General features: G+C 41.5%; 1 protein-coding gene across 1 annotated transcript in view; it reads right to left on the bottom strand.

Annotated features, from left to right (window-relative positions):
• Positions 1-3,061: 3,061 nt before the first annotated feature.
• LOC126438108 (peroxidase-like) overlaps positions 3,062-17,369 on the bottom strand; it is a 181,745-nt gene continuing 167,437 nt past the window's right edge. The window contains exons 17-18 of the mRNA XM_050090519.1: positions 3,809-3,914; positions 3,062-3,254 (exon numbers count right to left, since the gene is read on the bottom strand). Of these exons, the coding sequence (XP_049946476.1) occupies positions 3,173-3,254; positions 3,809-3,914 (188 nt within the window). The 3' untranslated portion in view covers positions 3,062-3,172. The remainder of the gene's footprint in view (positions 3,255-3,808; positions 3,915-17,369) is intronic.

Below are 17,369 nucleotides of genomic sequence, written 5' to 3'. Positions count from 1 at the left end.
CTCGAATAGGGGACGAAAGGCCTGCAGTTCTACAGTCACCACATCTACACCTTATAAAGCGCAGTTGGTGGAAGCTCATATAGTTAAAGAGGCCAAGGAAGCTGAACAGAAAGCACGGAGTCATGCTCAAGGACTGAAAAGCAAATCCAGTTGGGGGCGTGGTTCAGCAGCAAAGCCCTTGAGTAAAGGGAAGAAACATTTGAAGAAAAGTTTAAACTTAGAGATAAATGATAGGGAATCTAGCACTGAAGATGAAAACAGCGTGTCCCTTGGAACATCTGAACTGGAGTTTCTCCCAGGAGTTACCCCATCAAATGATGATGACGCATGGTGTATGTTCTGTGACAGGAAATTTTCTGAAGACTCTATAAAGGGGAGCTTTGGGTTATGTGCGTTATGTGCTCGTGTTGGGCCCATGTAGATTGTTCTGGGGCTTAAAAGGACGTGTACATTTGCGATTTTTGTCACTGAACTATCTCATTTTGTCATCTACATTTTACGGTTTAATTGTTGAATATATTTTGTAATTTTTAAAATTAAACCCCGAAATTGTTATGTAAAACTTATACTTTGAGTCTAGTTTATGTTCTTATTGATATAATGCGCTTTCTAATTTTGTTTACTGTTTTTTCGTTTTTTTTTATAAGGGGTCCGCTTTTGGCAACTGGTTTTCCGATTCGCAAAGTGCAAGGATCTAATTTTTAATTATATTTTCTGAAAGTAAATTGTAAATGATACACAACATTACAAGTACTGGGTGATCAAAAAGTCAGTATAAATTTGAAAACTGAATAAATCATGGAATAATGTAGATAGAGAGGTACAAATTGACATACACGCTTGGAATGACATGGGGTTTTATTAGAACCAAAAAAATACAAAAGTTCAAAAACGTCCGACAGATGGGGCTTCATCTGACCAGAATAGCAATAATTAGCATAACAAAGTAACATAAAGCAAAGATGATGCTCTGTACAGAAAATGCTCAGTATGTCCACCATCATTCCTCAACAATAGCTGTAGTCGAGGAATAATGTTGTAAACAGCACTGTAAAGCATGTCCGGAGTTATGGTGAGGCATTGGTTTTGGATGTTGTCTTTCAGCATCCGTAGAAATGTCGGTCGATCACGATACACTTGCGACTTCAGGTAACTCCACAGCCAATAATCACACGGACTGAGGTCTGGGGACCTGGGAGGCCAAGCATGACGAAAGTGGCGGCTGAGCACACGATCATCACCAAACGACGCACGCAAGAGATCTTTCACGCGTCTAGCAATATGGGGTGGAGCGCAATTCTGCATAAACATCGTACGTTCCAGCAGGTGTTTATCAGCCAAGCTGGGGATGATGCGATTCTGTAACAGATCGGCGTACCTCTCACCCGTCACGGTAGCAGTTACAAAACCAGAATCACACGTTTCCTCGAAGAAAAAAGGCCCAATAACGGTTTTTTTGGTCTAATAAAACCCCATTCATTCCAAGCATGTGTGTCAATTTTTACCTCTCTATCTACATTATTCCATGGTTTATTAAGTTATCAAATTTATACTGACTTTTTGATCACTCGGTATATAATAAATGCTTTTGAAAGATAATTTTCTACAGTTTCCTATCATTTAAAAGTTAACAACAAAATAGGGGTCTGCTTTTGGGCAATTTCCTCTATGTATTGAAGGTACTGTACGAGACTCCATTTCATAAGGAAAAAATCGATCTGTTCTAAGGTCAGAAATTTATAATAACTTATGCGACCATTTGTGACTAAACCCAAATAATACTGAAAAAAATGCAGGAAGGGTGAATGCGTGATTTGTAAAATGCATAAGGTAAAAGGTGTACACATTAACATAATTGCAATGTTCAGAATTTTTATGAACAGAAAATCCTGTAAACTGTTGATTGGTACATGCTTACTGAAATAATGGAGGTTTCAATTTTTCGGTATTTCACAGTGAATTTGGATTTCTGTGGCCATTAATTGCTTTAAAATTCATGCATTTTTATTTCAAAACATTCTATTGCATAACTCATCATATTATAACATTGTACACTTACAGCACACATTTGAGTGCATAACTTGTGTGTCATATCAATTCAGTGTTGTTTTCAAGATGGTTTTACGTATATGTTCTTAAAAAGGAAATCGCATATGTTTATGTTATATTGTTCTCACACAGTAGCTTTCCTGCACCGCCATCATTGCCATTAATTTCCAACATTTCATGTAAGTGTTCACTGTCATCTTTCTAATGGTCTCCGTTATACCTTTTCTGTAAACAGTACACACGTTCACCAATTTTTTGATCCTGCCATAAAACTTGCATTAGTATAGTTACAGAATATATTTATATTGCATAATATATTAATATAATGTATTAGCAGTTTTAGATTTTCTCTAACAAACAGGAGAATAAGTACATATGATGGCACAGAACGTCATCAACTTTTGTTTTCTACAGACAAAACTATAGATAAACATTGAAAAGAAAGTTTGAATCATGCTTCGCTCTTGATTTGTCTCATTAGATGTACTCTCTTTGGTGCATTTTGAAACGTGTCAGAGGATACAGACTAGTTAAATTTTGTATGTAATTTCCATACTATACTAGCTGCCACAAGGATATGTGCATACAATTAGTGCCAGTTTCACAAATTTTCTATGAAAGCTGAATTATAGTTTCTAGTTTGTCCCAAACAGAAATATAAATATTTTGGCATACATTGTGATAACTTGATTCAGATTTCTGAGGCAGTTTTGCAGAAAGCTGCCTCTAACAACGATAGCTTTGATTTCTAATGTTTTAGCATAAAAAACTACTGAATTTTCCTAATAATGAATTAAATTGCTATCTGTAAATTCAAATCTACAGGATTTCTGCGTTCCTGAACTGTAAATTAATCTTAATAAACACACACACACACACACACACACACACACACACACACACACACACACACACACAAACAAGACACGCTGCACTACACGCTAATAGAAATATGTTGTGATTTATTCAGTTGTTCATGATTGGAAAGAAAAGCATTGTAGAAAACTGTACATTCAAAAGAATGTCATTTTATTTGGAAACATGTTAAACATTCGAATTGTGGCAGTATTCGTATGTCCTTACAGCAATCCCACTTTCTTTGCAGTGTTGCACAAAGCAGATTTCACACAGGTACTGGTTCGTCCCTCCAGTGTCTGAGGTCGACTCGAGGTATTGACTGACTCGTGCAGCTGACTCTTTGGTTCCTGAAATTAGAAGAAATATTTTCGTTATTTATTTTACTTACTTATTTAGGGAAATTGTTCTAAGGTTTGGTGTAAGTGTCTAACAAATAAGTTTTACCACTAAATCATCAAAGCATCTTCGGATTTCCACAGTGGGCCTGCGGTTGTGCTGGTAACTCATAACAGTTGCAGTGTTGTATTTATGAGTGATGCATTACAAAAGTTTGCAATTATGTTTTTACTCCAGGTTGTAAACAAAACATTTTCGAATAATCAGAAATGCAGCATTGTATTATGTGGATTATATTAGTAATTCACCAGAAAATAAGAAATGTCGTGGAAAGAACTTTCTACTATTAGCTAGAATGCGTGTCAATGGACTCTTAAGTGACAATAATTTTTTAGAGTGCAAATAATTTTTAAGTCAACAGTGTGCTCCTTATACACAAATGCCTGACGGATAAAGATTTTGTACTTACAACAGCCAGGAAACACATAGCTGACTTTGAACTGTATGGGGAAAACGATTCCTCTGTAACGAACGATAATTAAGCACAAATGTATTAGTAACTTACAAGAATGAAGCTTGGACGAATACTAGCGGCTGCACCTGGGCCAGGTCATTCGTATTGTCGCACAACACTCTCGCTAAACTTGTCTTCCTGATGCTGTCCAGTTGTGCTGAAACGATAATGAAACCGAGTTATAAACACTATGATAATAACGAAAACCAGAGGATTACGCTATTGGAGTTTCCAGTAACTGCAAGATATGCAATAGCTTCTAGCAGCACACAAAAACTGCTAATAGACTAACATGATTCAAATATATAGACCTGATACAATTAAAGCTGAGACTTATGAGTCTCAACTTCATGAATTAAAATTTGTGCAACAACCGGGACTTGAACCTGGATCTGATTGCTTACTAGGGAAGAGTGCTAGCCTTTACAACACTGTAGCAGTATAGGTAACATAGCAGCACGAACTACCCTAGTCCAAGGTCTCCCTAACACAAATTTCAGTTCATATCTTCAGCTTACTTTAATTCGTTTCTTCAGCTTACAACATTATCGTAGATAAGGTTGAGACAAATATGTCTAAAAAAATTCATTATATCTGATTTAAAGATTACTTACGCCAGAGGTACAGGCGGGATTTCCCTATTACGTCCAAAGTTGGAGTGCTACTCCAATACCGGAGAGGCTCGGCAATAGTGACGATGTAAGAAGCGGAAAATAATGTGAAGACGTGAACTGAAGTTTGTGTTAGGGAGAGCACTGGACTAGGATAATCCATGCAGCTGTGTTACCTATTTTGCTGGCATACCCACCTCGTAAACAACGAAACCTTTGTTCAAGTCACGGTTGTGGCACCAATTTTGGTTAATTTTTTCAGCTTCCGTCATGGTTCAAATGTCTTTATTAATAAAGCATGCAGTTTATTTTTATGTGTTTGGACCTACGATTAATCTATGAAAAACGAGCTCTGAAGCGAGATCCATCGAAGCAACCAAACTGTAGACTGGGGTTACCTTGGTCCACAGTTTACCTGTCTTTTTATATAAGGTAAGAAAACGATTGATAGTGGCAGAGAGAAAACAAGAAATTTAAAAAGATATTAAACAAAACACATTACATCTCTTACTGTGGTACAGTTAAATAAAAGTGGGTCAATTCCGTCCAAACTCAGGGCTACTTCGACCCACTAAGTTATTTCTTCAGGAAAAAAACGGTAAAATGATGTTAGGACAAAGCAAACTCAATGAATATCTCTAGATTAGACGTTCGAGGGCATAGGAATAATTTAAACACTATATTTTGAAGGCAGGGACAGGGAATATTGAACTTCATTCAGAAGATGATACAGTGAATATACAAATGTAGTATATTTCACAAGTCAGCTAATTCAATTTCAAGTTATGTGTTGCACTATAGCAATTATTTGCGAAGAGAATATATTGTATGTTAAGACTACTGTACAATATGAGTTCTAAACTTATGACATTAATTACTGAAGCTCTGGTACCTGAAAATAGCCACGTTTTGTTAGTCGTGTTTGACTGATAATTCTTATCAAATACTCCCTGGGATGAAATAGTTTATCTTTTTGTTCTGTCCTTTTGCAGTAGCACTTTAGCACCCTCATCACTCACCTCTTTCCCAATTCCGTAATATTCGTCTTCGTCGTAAAAAAACTGAAGCGTATTGCGAGGTTTGACCGCAAGGTTTGAGACGCCATGTCACGGATTGCACGGCCCCTCCCGCCGAAGGTTCGAGTCCGACCACGGGCATGGATGTGTGTGTTGTTCTTAGCATAAGTTAGTTTAAGTAGTGTGAAGTCTAGGGACCGATGACCTCAGCAGTTTGGTCCCTTACGAATTCACACACACACACACACACACACACACACACACACACACACACACACACACACACGCACACATACATATTGCCCAACTGCTAATTTATCTTTCAACATTTTGTGGTGTTGGGCATATTCTTGTACATCAGAAAAACTTCTGGAAAGTGTATTATATTCTAGCACAACTACATCTTTATTTTGGGGTTACTTTGGACAGAGCAATTGTGCAGGGCAAAAGTAACCCCATGTTTTGCAAAAATGTGTACCATTTTACAGAAATGTTAAATATTTTATCTGAATTGTATTTCATACAAACGACGGATTCTCTTCTTACTACCTAACACAAACAGAATGCAAAATTACGTCCACCATACTTTCAGTTTAACTGATGTGACCCTCCAGGCAGAAATTATTGGGGTGTAACAGTTGTTGAACTATTTGTGATCAACATTGAGTCCAGTGCTACCAACACAGTATTACTTCACGGAACTCGCGACTTTCTAGATCGTTCTTCGCACATTGTGAATGCATCCTGCCTTCTTTACTCTATGCTAATGACATAATTTTAGCGTGAAAAAAAATTTGAAACTTTTTCCGACCAGTGGGCAAAAGTTCCCTGCAAAGGGCCAAAGTAACCCCAGATTTCTGAATGTTAAAAGTAAATAGGCTGCGTAGCCATGATGAGTAAAGATTGTAGTGTTGTGTGGTTCCTCTGAGGTCTACGACGGACTCCACCAAAACAAGTACGAGGCGTGTTGTTTTTTAAGAAAGTCCGTTTTGTTGTAGACACTAGTAGTTCTCGTGCATACCGCAACGAGCGCTTGCATCGTGTACCGGCATGCCTCGGGAACAACTGCGTTCAGTTTCAGGTCTGTAGCTAACCTGTACGGCTCTGTTCTGTGCTTTCAAGATGTTTAAGACTATCAACTCGCCCGCCGAGTGTGAGGTTCGCTCAGTGATACGGTTTTTGTCAGCAAGGAACCTGCCTGCTACAGAAATTCATCGACAGATTTGCGAAGTGTACGGTGATACTGTTATGAGTGAAAGCAAAGTGCGTAAGTGGGTACGAGAATTCATAGATGGCCCTGACAACGTCCATGATGAGGACCTCTCCGGTCGCCCTTCTTTGATTACAGACGATTTGGTGGCTTCAGTTGAAGCGAGGATTCGTGAGAACAGGCGCTTCACAATAACAGGTCTCTGAAACGAATTTCCCGACCTGTCGAGATCAGCACTTTACAACATTGTTTCTGAACACCTAAAGTTTAGGAAACTGTGCTCCCGTTGGGTCCCGAAACTCCTAACAGAGGACCACAAAAACCAAAGATTAGAGTGTGCGATGAAGTTCTTGACTTGTTATCACGAAGAAGGTGACGGCTTCTTGAGTCAGATCGTAACTGGAGACGAAACATGGGTTTCGCATATCACGCCCGAATCGAAGCAACAGAGCATGGTATGGAGACACACACAATCGCCTGTAAAAATTGAGGCCAATCAGACTCTGCCCCAGCGCAAAATCATGGCGTCGGTGTTTTGGGATAGGCATGCTGTTTTGCTGGTCGACTTCATGCAACAAGGAACCACTATCAATGCAGAAGCATACTGCCAAACCCTGAGAAATCTACGCAGAGCGATTCAAAATAAAAGATGTGGCATGCTGACAAAGGGAATTGTCCTTCTCCATGACAATGCAAGACCTCACACTGCAGGTCAGACTCGCGATTTATTGGACAGTTTTGGTTGGGAAGTTTTAGACCACCCACCCTACAGTCCTGATGTTGCACCGAGCGATTATCATCTGTTCCTCCACCTCAAACAACACCTCAGTGGCAACCGTTACAATGATGACGACGACGTGAAAACGGTAGTGAACTATTGGTTACCGGAGCAGGCGGCAAGTTTTTATGAAGACGGTATTTTAAAATTGGTTGAGAGGTATGATACATGTTTCACACAGCCATAAAACATCTAGATTTTCATTGCTCTCCAAAGGTGCGGAGCTTAAGTAACACCACGCTACCACAACTTCGTATAAAATACAGTCCATCGCTGTGTGTGATATGGAACTGACGCTACTGTCTCGACAGAATACTTAAGTGCGGTGAAAAGAGATCGTAAGAACAAACCTTGCATTTTAAAACTACAACTGTTGGAGTGAAGGGACGAAAGAAAAAATGGAACACAGTCATAAAGGCAGCATAACACTGGGTCATTTACTTTTCGTTCCAGACACTGCACGTCCTGGCTGATAATTTTTAACTTGACAGCCCTTCAGGAGAGGGGACATTTGTTTCATGTTAGGTAGTAATGTTGATGTTCAAGTGTGCAGATATCAAACACACACAGAACTCGAGGAATCAACGCTCAGCACGTTTTTTGTTATAAGATCGGGAGAAAATTTCACTGCCTAGTGTTAATACCAATGAAATTTTATGAGTATGTTGCTACATGTTGTTCAGTAACAACAAGTGCCAACTTGATTTACGAGATGGTTTTGTGTATATGGCTCCATATACTACATGTTTCAGATAAGACGTTTTTCTCTCTCTGTTACAAAGTAGTAAGTGAAAGGAACATTTATTTAGATAGGTAAACATGAAAAAAACGTTATTCTTTCTAATACATGTTTAAAAATTATATGTCGTTGCTGTAATTCCCTGGAAAATAGCTAAATCAACTGTATTCATAATTCAGCAGAAAGAGTAACGTTTCTTACGTTTAGCTATCTAAATAAATATTCCTTTAACTTATTATATAGTAAGTGATAGAGAGAAACACCTTATGTGAGCTGACCGGAGTGGCTGAGCGGTTCTAGGCGCTACAGTCTGGAACCGCGCGACCGCTACGGTCGCAGGTTCGAATCCTGCCGCGGGCATGGGTGTGTGTGATGTCCATAGGTTAGTTAGGTTTAAGCAGTTCTAAATTCTAGGGGACTGATGACCTCAGAAGTTAAGTCCCATAGTGCTCAGAGCCATTTGAACCATTTTGAACTTTATGTGAAACACCGTGTGTTGGGCCGTTTATCACAAACGGAAATTTACCCAGAGTTATTGACGAGATCTGCACATTTATTTTAAACAGATAAGAAGTGGGCAGCTGAATTCAACACACTACTAGTTTTGACGTATTTCCCTTGAATGATTTGCCAAAACTCCGGCCACAGATGTAAACCTCTGCAAAATGCACAGCACGGTATTGGACGGTCACCGTTAAAGATATGTAGAATAGAATGGGCACGGATCATTTCAAAGGAACCGAATTTGTTGGCAAATTTCGAACGTTTTCAAAATAATCTAAATGCCTTTGTCCATCGACTTCTTACTGCTGTTCCATCACTTTATTCCAGAAAAGAGATAACAACAAGGGAAGTCGGTGGAAGGCAGTGGCTCTGCAGCGAAACAGGTGAAATCGGTATCCTGTGCTGCAGAAGGCGCTGGCAGTGTTTGCTGGCATGAAAAAGGATGCTTCTTACTGGTTACTGTACAAATTGTGGTGAATAACACTTCAGTTTTGTGAGAAGTGGATGAGAAAAACTCTGATAAAACGTCTGGTTTTAAAAAATTAAAAAAATCCTGTTGTTTCCCATGGGGACAATGCATCTGTCCGCTAATGTGCCGTGATAAAAAGCTGAGTGATCCGAAGTAAGAAACGTTAGAAAATTCATACTATTCGCCAATTTAGCTCACTATTACTTCCGGCTAGAAAACGTTTCAAGCCCAACGAAGACGCCATTGCAGTTCTACATGGGAAATAAGTGGATTTTTACCTTAAAAACACAGTGTTTATTTGTCACGCTGAGAAAAGATCTCCTTACTATGTAATTACCAGTAACATGTAATCACGTCCATACTTAGGTCGAAAAACTTGTAGACTATTGTAGCCAACCAGCGTCAAGTGAAATACATTGAGGCGACAAAAGTCATGCCACACCTCCTAATATCCACTCGGACCTCCTTTTGCCCAGCATAGTGCAGCAGTTCGACGTGGCATGGACTCCACAAGTCATTGGAAGCCCACCGCAGAAATGCTGATCCATGCTTCCTCTACAGCCGTTCATAATTGCGGAAGTGTTGTCGGTGCAGCAGTTTGGGCACAAACTGACCTCTCGATTATGTCGCAAATTATGTCCCATAAATGTTCGATGGGATTCATGGGAGGCGATGTGGGTGGCCAGATCATTAGCTCAAACTGTTCAGAATGTTCCTCAAACCAATCGCCAACAGCTGCGGCCCAGTGACATAGCGCATAGTCATCCGTAAAAATTCCATTGTTGCATGGGAACATTAAGTTTATGAATGGCTACAAACGTTCTCCGAGCAGCCGAACATACCATTTCCAGTTAATGGACCGGTCAGTTGGACCAGAGAACCCAATCCATTTCCATATAAACACAGTCCACACCGTTTTGGAGCCACCACCAACTTGCACAGTCTTACTGACAACGTGGTCCATGGCTTCGTTGGGTCTGTGCCACACTCTAAATCTACCTTTAGCTCCTACCAACAGAAACTGGGACTTATCTGACCAAGTACATGTTTTTCCAGTCGACTAGGGTCCAATCGATTGGTCACTAGCCCAGGAGAGGCGCTGCAGACGATGTCGGGGTGCACTTGTTTAGTCGTATGCTGCCATAGCCCATTAATACCAACTTTCACAATACTTTCTTATCGGAGACGACGGTGGTAAGTCCCGATTTAGGTTCTGCAATTATTTCAGGCAGTGTTGTTTGTCTATTAGCAATGACAGCGCAAACGCCGCTGCTCTCGGTCGTTAAGTGAAGGCCACTGTGTGGTCCGTGGTGAGAGGTAACGCCTGAAATTTGGTATTTTCGGCACACTATTGACACTGGATTTCGGAATATTGAATACCCTAACGATTTCCGAACTGGAATGTCCCAACTACAATTCCGCGTTCAAAGTCTGTTAATTCCTGTCATGTGCGGAAACCTTTTCACATGAATCACCTGAATACAAATGACAGCTCCGCCAGTGCACTACCCTTTTATACACTGTGTACGCGATACTACCGCCATCTTCATATGTGCACATCGCTGGCCCATGACTTTTGTCGCCTCAATGTAAACAACTATCTAGTACTTGTGGTAACCATATAGCTGAACTTCAAGACACACAAGTGTCTAGTAATACATTATGTGATATTATTGACATATATGCGTTATTTAGTTCTGTTAAAAAATTCACTGCTCAAGCAGAAAAAATTCTCTTGGTGCATTTCCAAGGGAAAGTTTTTAACCATGCTTTACCAACTAAGGTGACGTCGACAAAATGTGACAAAGATTAAAAGAGATAGCGTTTACAGACAATACGAGTTTTATATCAAGTAGAGTATTAGGAAACGTAACATATCCCCCAAGGTACACTAAACACATCACAACACTGCTGCGAGAGAGAGAAAAAGAAATACACGCCGGACTTAAAAGAATGTAAAATCTTCGAGACTGACCACGGTTAACAGATGCCTGAAACTTAGCGGGGACTTCAACGCGAAATGCTTTTAATAGCTTCCGTAATGAAACTTTGTTATGTAATCTGGGAGAAAATCCAAAGAGGTCGTATGTGTAGTGAGCCAGTGGCAAGACACAATCAATACCTTCACTGTGTGTTACCAATGGTAACGTTACCGACGACCACGCCACTGAAATGGAATAACTAAATGCGATTTTTTGTCACAGAAGAAGCAATAAACATTTTAGAATTCGAACCAAGAAAAGCTGCCAACATGAGCAGCTTTGAAGCAGACAGCCTTGGTGTAGTGAATCAACTTTTCACTTCACAATGGCAAATCTACCATTAGAGGTTGTATACCACTTGCATTCCTTTCGAAGTGTACTTATGATATTGCTCTTTATCTTTAGCAATTATGTGGAACCGCTCTCTCGGCGAAAGATCCGACTTGAAGATTGGAAAATTGCTGAGGTCACATCAATACACAAGAAAGAAAATACAAGTAATCCGTTGAATAATAGACGCGCATGACTGACATGATTTTCGGTACAACTATAGAACGTATACAGTGTTAAAACATTAAAGAAACACCTCCAAGAAAACGGTCTGTTGACACATGGATTCAGAAAATATCGTTCTTCTTAAACACAATTGGCTTTTTGATCACACGGAGTAAGGAGTGGTATCAGCAAGGAATATGATGTTGATTCCATGTTTCGAGACTTTCAGAAGGCTCTTGACACGGTTCTTCACAAACAGTTTCTAATCAAATTGCCTGCCAATGGAGTACCATCCCAGCTGTACAAATGGATTCACAATTTCCTGTCAGAAAGGTCGCAGTTGGTACCAACTGACGGGAAATCATCTAATGAAACCTTACTTATATCTGGCGTTCCTCAGCGAAATGTCATAGCTCTGTTGTTCTTCTTAATCTGCATAAACGATTAGGGGACAATACAAGCAACCTACCTAGATTGTTTGCAGATGATGGTACCGTTTGCCGTCTAGTACACTCATCAAAAGATCACAGTAGGTTTCAAAATTATGTAGACAAGATTTATGTATATTGCGAACAATAGCAAATGACCTCAAACAATAAAAAGTGTGAGGGTCCTCCACATGAGATCTTAAAAGAAATCCGTTAAATTTCGGCTACGAGGATTGAATGAAAAATAATGCCTCCACCTTCGTTAACTGGATTTGGATGGGAATATTTTAATAAATCAAACGTAGAAATAATCCTTAGAATGTAATCTTTAATTACCAATATTCACTTTTCCACATAATCACCAGCCTGCTGGATACATTTCTGCCAACGGTGAACAAGTTTTCTGAAGCCGTCGCGGAAGAAGTCGACACACTGTTTCCGCATCCACAGTCTCACAGTTCTCCCAACGTATTTATCAGAAGCGTAATGATGTCCCCGGAGATCGTCTTTCATTATCGGGGACAGATGGAAGTCAGACGGTGCTACATCTGGACTGTATGGAGGATGCCGTACGGTGGTGAGGTTTCAGTCTCTGAAGTTCTGCTGTAGCGGCACGTGAAGTGTGTGGTTTGGCATTGTCATGGTGCAGGAAAACATTTCCCTTTTCCTTTCGGGACCTTGTGAGCCGTCGTTTCAGAGTTCGCAGCGTTGTGATGTAACGCTCTGCACATCTGCGTCCCAGAACACTGTGGCCATGATTTTTCCAGCTGAGGGCTGCATCTTGATTTTTTTTTTTTCTGGGGCGCTGTCTTTGTGTCGATATTCCATAGACTGACGTTTCGTCTCCGGGTCGTAATGGTGTACCCACGTGTCGTCTCCTGTACCAACTGAATGGAGAAAGGCGCCACCTTCATTCTCGTAAAGCGAGAGGAGTTCCTGGCAAATTTCAAGTCCGTCAGTTTCATTTCAGGAGTCAGCATACGGGGTACCCATCGTGCACAGATCTTCCGATAGCCAAGCAAAGCAATAATGTTACCGACACGTTTTTGTGAGATGACGATCGTGTTTGCAATTTCTCTCTGAGTGATACGACAATCGTCCTGAATCAATCACAGATTTGTGAAACTCGGTGGTTGCTGTCACAGGCCGTCCAACTCTTTGTTTGTCACGCAGGTCAGATGTTCCCGCCTCAACATCTTTAAACTTACTCGCCCAACGACGCACAGTACTCACATCAATATATTCACCATAAACTGCTTTCATTCTCTGATGAATCTCCTTTGGGGTGACACCTTTGCTGTCAAGAATTCAATGACTGAACGTTGCTTAAATCGCATTGACCGACCGTCTGCGCAGGGTTCCATACTTTACACTGTAACAACATAACCGTTCAATGCTAAGGCTTCCCGCCAACTGGAGCTGTAGAGAAGAGGCTACGGAACAAGTCAGTACTTGATGCATACCAATGCTGCCAACTGTTGAAGAGTTACAAAGGTGGAGGCATTACTTTTCAGTCAACTCTCGTACATGATACATCACACAAATTTAAAGCTGTCGATTAACAAAATACCTAGGGATTAACAATTACGAAAAATTTAAATTGGAACCATCACACAGAAAACTTTATGGGGAAGGCAAACCAAGACTGCTTTTTATTGGCAGAAGATGCAACGAACCAGGAAGTAATGCACCGCATTTCTTCTTCAATAGTTCTTTATTGAACATAATGAGAATGACACACACGAAGGATGGTGTTTTATCTACACACCCTATTTTTGCACATTATCTCCATCCCGTTCCATCGCCTTCCTCCAGAGCGAAACATGGGCATAAGTATCCAGTCGGTACCAATCCTTGTGCTGGTGGCGGAATCAACCCCTCATCGTCCTCAAAATGTCTTCCACGAATGGCATCATTTAGTGGCCCAAACATCAGCTCGCTGTAACATGTCAGGTGTGACAGCCGTGGATGGTGTCCTTGACCGCGACACATCGTGGAGCTCCGCCTTCTGGTAACCTCACCATCCGTGCCCAGCGACTGACTGCCCTTCTGTCGACAGCAGATGCTCCATAGACTTTGCACAAGCGTTTGTGAATATTTCCCCCACCATCTGGAGAACTCTCGTATTATGGAATAGATATTCCGAAAAGCGGTACTTGGTATTCCTGTTATTTGTCAAGACCTGTGCAGGATTTTCTAGGATTAATAGCAGTAGGAAAATGTTAGTATGACTTGAGCAGTTACTTAAAAATATGGCATCATGGAATAAAATTCCAGCATTTTTATGTCGTCTGTGCCTCGCGTCTTCGCTTAGCCAAGAACACGAAACGAAACGAAACTTCGCGATCAGGCTACGCGATGTCGAATGCCAGCTGCGTCATCCTCGGGCAATGGATTTATGTGGACGTTGTACGGAGGAACTTGGGGTCAGCACACCGCTCTGCCGACCGTCGTCGACATTTAGACCTTGGAGCCGCTACCTCTCAAACAGACAGTTCCTCAACTGAATGCATCCCAGCCCAGTCCTCCTACCAAGAAAAAGTCCTTGGCAGCATTACGAATCGAACTCGGATGCTCCACATGGCAGCAATCTACACTGAACCCTCCCCTACGGAGGCGGTCGAATAAAGAACACAAATTTCCTAAATGTGTCTGCAACCATTGTGTATTTTTATGAATAAAGTCGTCTAGATCATGTAATAATTTATTTATTTATAACAACGTTTCTGCTACTGCCATAATCGGATCTGTAATTAAGATTAAAGCAACAAAAGAATGAGTGGCGTTAGTTGCACATCAGTAAACCCCCTGTTCTCGAAACACTCGAACTCCGACATGTAAAACAGTTTCAAACGTCAGATTGCTTTCAGTTTCAAACGTCAGATTGCTTTACAAATGAGTTAATATATTAAATATTTGACGTTATGCATGTAACCGAAGAAAAATAGTTGGGATAGATTTGAAATTATGCTTGAAGTTTCTTGGTAGCCCCCTTGTGTTTTCAGAATGAAACACTAGATGAATATAATTCGGGTAATTTGAGCTCCATCTTAAACAAAAGGGAGGTTTTCATGCATCTCAGTGCCTATCAGAATACCAAACCTTCGTCCAACTGGTGGGAGGCGGACAATACCGCAAAGCAGGGGATGGCCTATAAGGGTGAAATATAAGGGGACTTTGGGTGCTCAAGAACCGATATGGTAGCTGTAGAAACTCCGAAAACTGTCAGCTAACGGGGCTCTGGTGAAGCTGTGACAGGCCCACCCAGCTAGCAGTGGATCAACAATCATCTTTCAACAAGGGAACTAGCCTCGGAAAGAATAGATGAAAAAGGCAACGACCCGGCAAGGCAAACTGACAACGAATCAGAATTTTGAACATTAGAACACTGACAGGGAAGGGAGAGGGGACAGCGGATGTGGTGGAAAGGATAAAGCTAGACATTTTAGGAATGGGAGAGATAAAAATGAAAAGGAGAAAGCGTTAGGGAACTGAGAAGAGGTTACAGCTTGTATTGGAGTGGAAATGAGGAAGAAAGACAAAAGGGAGTGGGAGTTGTTCTGAGGCACAGTCTAAAATAAGAGATACAAGGATAAGGGACAGGATAATGAAGATCAGAAATGACAAACAGAAGAAGTACAGAGGTGATTCAACTGTGTGCCCCTCAGGTGGGCTGTACATCTCAAGAGAAGCAGGACTTTGAGGAGGAACTACAAAAGTAGTGAAATGGACAAGGATAATAGTCATGGGAGACTTGAATGCACACGTAGGGAATGAAAGGCAAGGGTATGAAAATGTACTGGTAGCAGAAGTATGGGGAAGTAGAAATGAAAGATATTGCTGGAACTTTGTAAGAGAAATGGTTGAGTTGAGGTGACTCCTGGTTTCGGAAGAAAGATAGCCACCAAGTAACGTGATACAGCAGGAATGTAGCGCAGAAATCTTTGTTGGACTACATGCTCTATGACAGGGAAACGAAGAGGACTGCAACGGATACAAAGGTACACTACTGGCCATTAAAATTGCTACACCACGAAGATGACGTGCTACAAACCGCGAAATTTAACCGACAGGAAGAAGATGCAGTGATATGCAAATGATTAGCTTTTCAGAGCATTCACACAAGGTTGGCGCCGGTGGCGACACCTACAACGTGCTGACATGAGGAAAGTTTGCAACCGATTTCTCACACACAAAGAGCAGTTGACCGGCGTGCCCGGTGAAACGTTGTTGTGATGCCTCGTTTAAGGAGGAGAAATGCGTACCATCACGTTACCAACTTTGATAAAGGTCGGATTGTAGCCTCGAGCGATTGGGGTTTATCGAATCGCGACATTGCTGCTCGCGTTGGTCGAGATCCAATGACTTTTAGCAGCATATGGAATCGGTGGGTTCCGGAGGGTAATACGGAATGCCGAGCTGTATCCCAATGGCCTCGTATCACTAGCAGTCGAGATGACAGGCATCTTATCCGCATGGCTGTAACGGATCGTGGAGCCACGTCTCGATCCCTGAGTCAACAGATGGGGACGTTTGCAAGACAAGTTAACATCTGCACGAACAGTTCGACGACGTTTGCAGCAGCATGGACTATCAGCTTGGAGACCATGGTTGCGGATACCCTTGACGCTGCATCACAGACAGGAGCGCCTGCGATGATGAGCTCAACGACGAACCTGGGTGCACGAATAGTAAAACGTCATTTTTTCGGATGTATCCAAGTTCTGTTTACAGCATCATGATGATCGCATCCGTGTTTGGCGACATCGTGGTGAACGCACATTGGAAGCGTGTATTCGCCATCGCCATACTGGCGTATCACCAGGCGTGATGGTATGGGTGCAATTGGTTACACGTCTCGGTCACCTCTTGTTCGCATTGACGGCACTTTGAACAGTGGACGTTACATTTCAGATGTGTTACGACCCGTGGCTCTACCCTTCATTCGATCCCTGCGAAACCCTACATTTCAGCAGGATAATGAACGACCGCATGTTGCAGGTTCTGTACGGGCCTTTCTGGATACAGGAAATGTTCGACTGCTGCCCAGGCCAGCACATTCTCCAGATCTCTCACCAACTGAAAACGTCTGGTCAATGGTGGCCGAGCAACTGGCTCGTCACAATACGCCAGTCACTCCCCTTGATGAACTGTGGTATCGTGTTGAAGCCGCATGGGCAGCTGTACCTGTACACGCCATCCAAGCTCTGTTTGACTCAATGCCCAGGCGTATCAAGGCCGTCATTATAGCCAGAGGTGGTTGTTCTGCGTACTGATTTCTCAGGATCTATGCACCCAAATTGCGTAAAAATGTAGTCACATGTCAGTTCTAGTATAATATATTTGTCCAATGAATACCCGTTTATCATCTGCATTTCTT

This window comes from Schistocerca serialis, chromosome 1 (genome assembly GCF_023864345.2).
Source record: "Schistocerca serialis cubense isolate TAMUIC-IGC-003099 chromosome 1, iqSchSeri2.2, whole genome shotgun sequence".
Taxonomy (NCBI): domain Eukaryota; kingdom Metazoa; phylum Arthropoda; class Insecta; order Orthoptera; family Acrididae; genus Schistocerca; species Schistocerca serialis.
The sequence above is the reverse complement of the archived record's forward strand: the minus strand, read 5'-3'. Positions and strand labels throughout refer to the sequence as shown.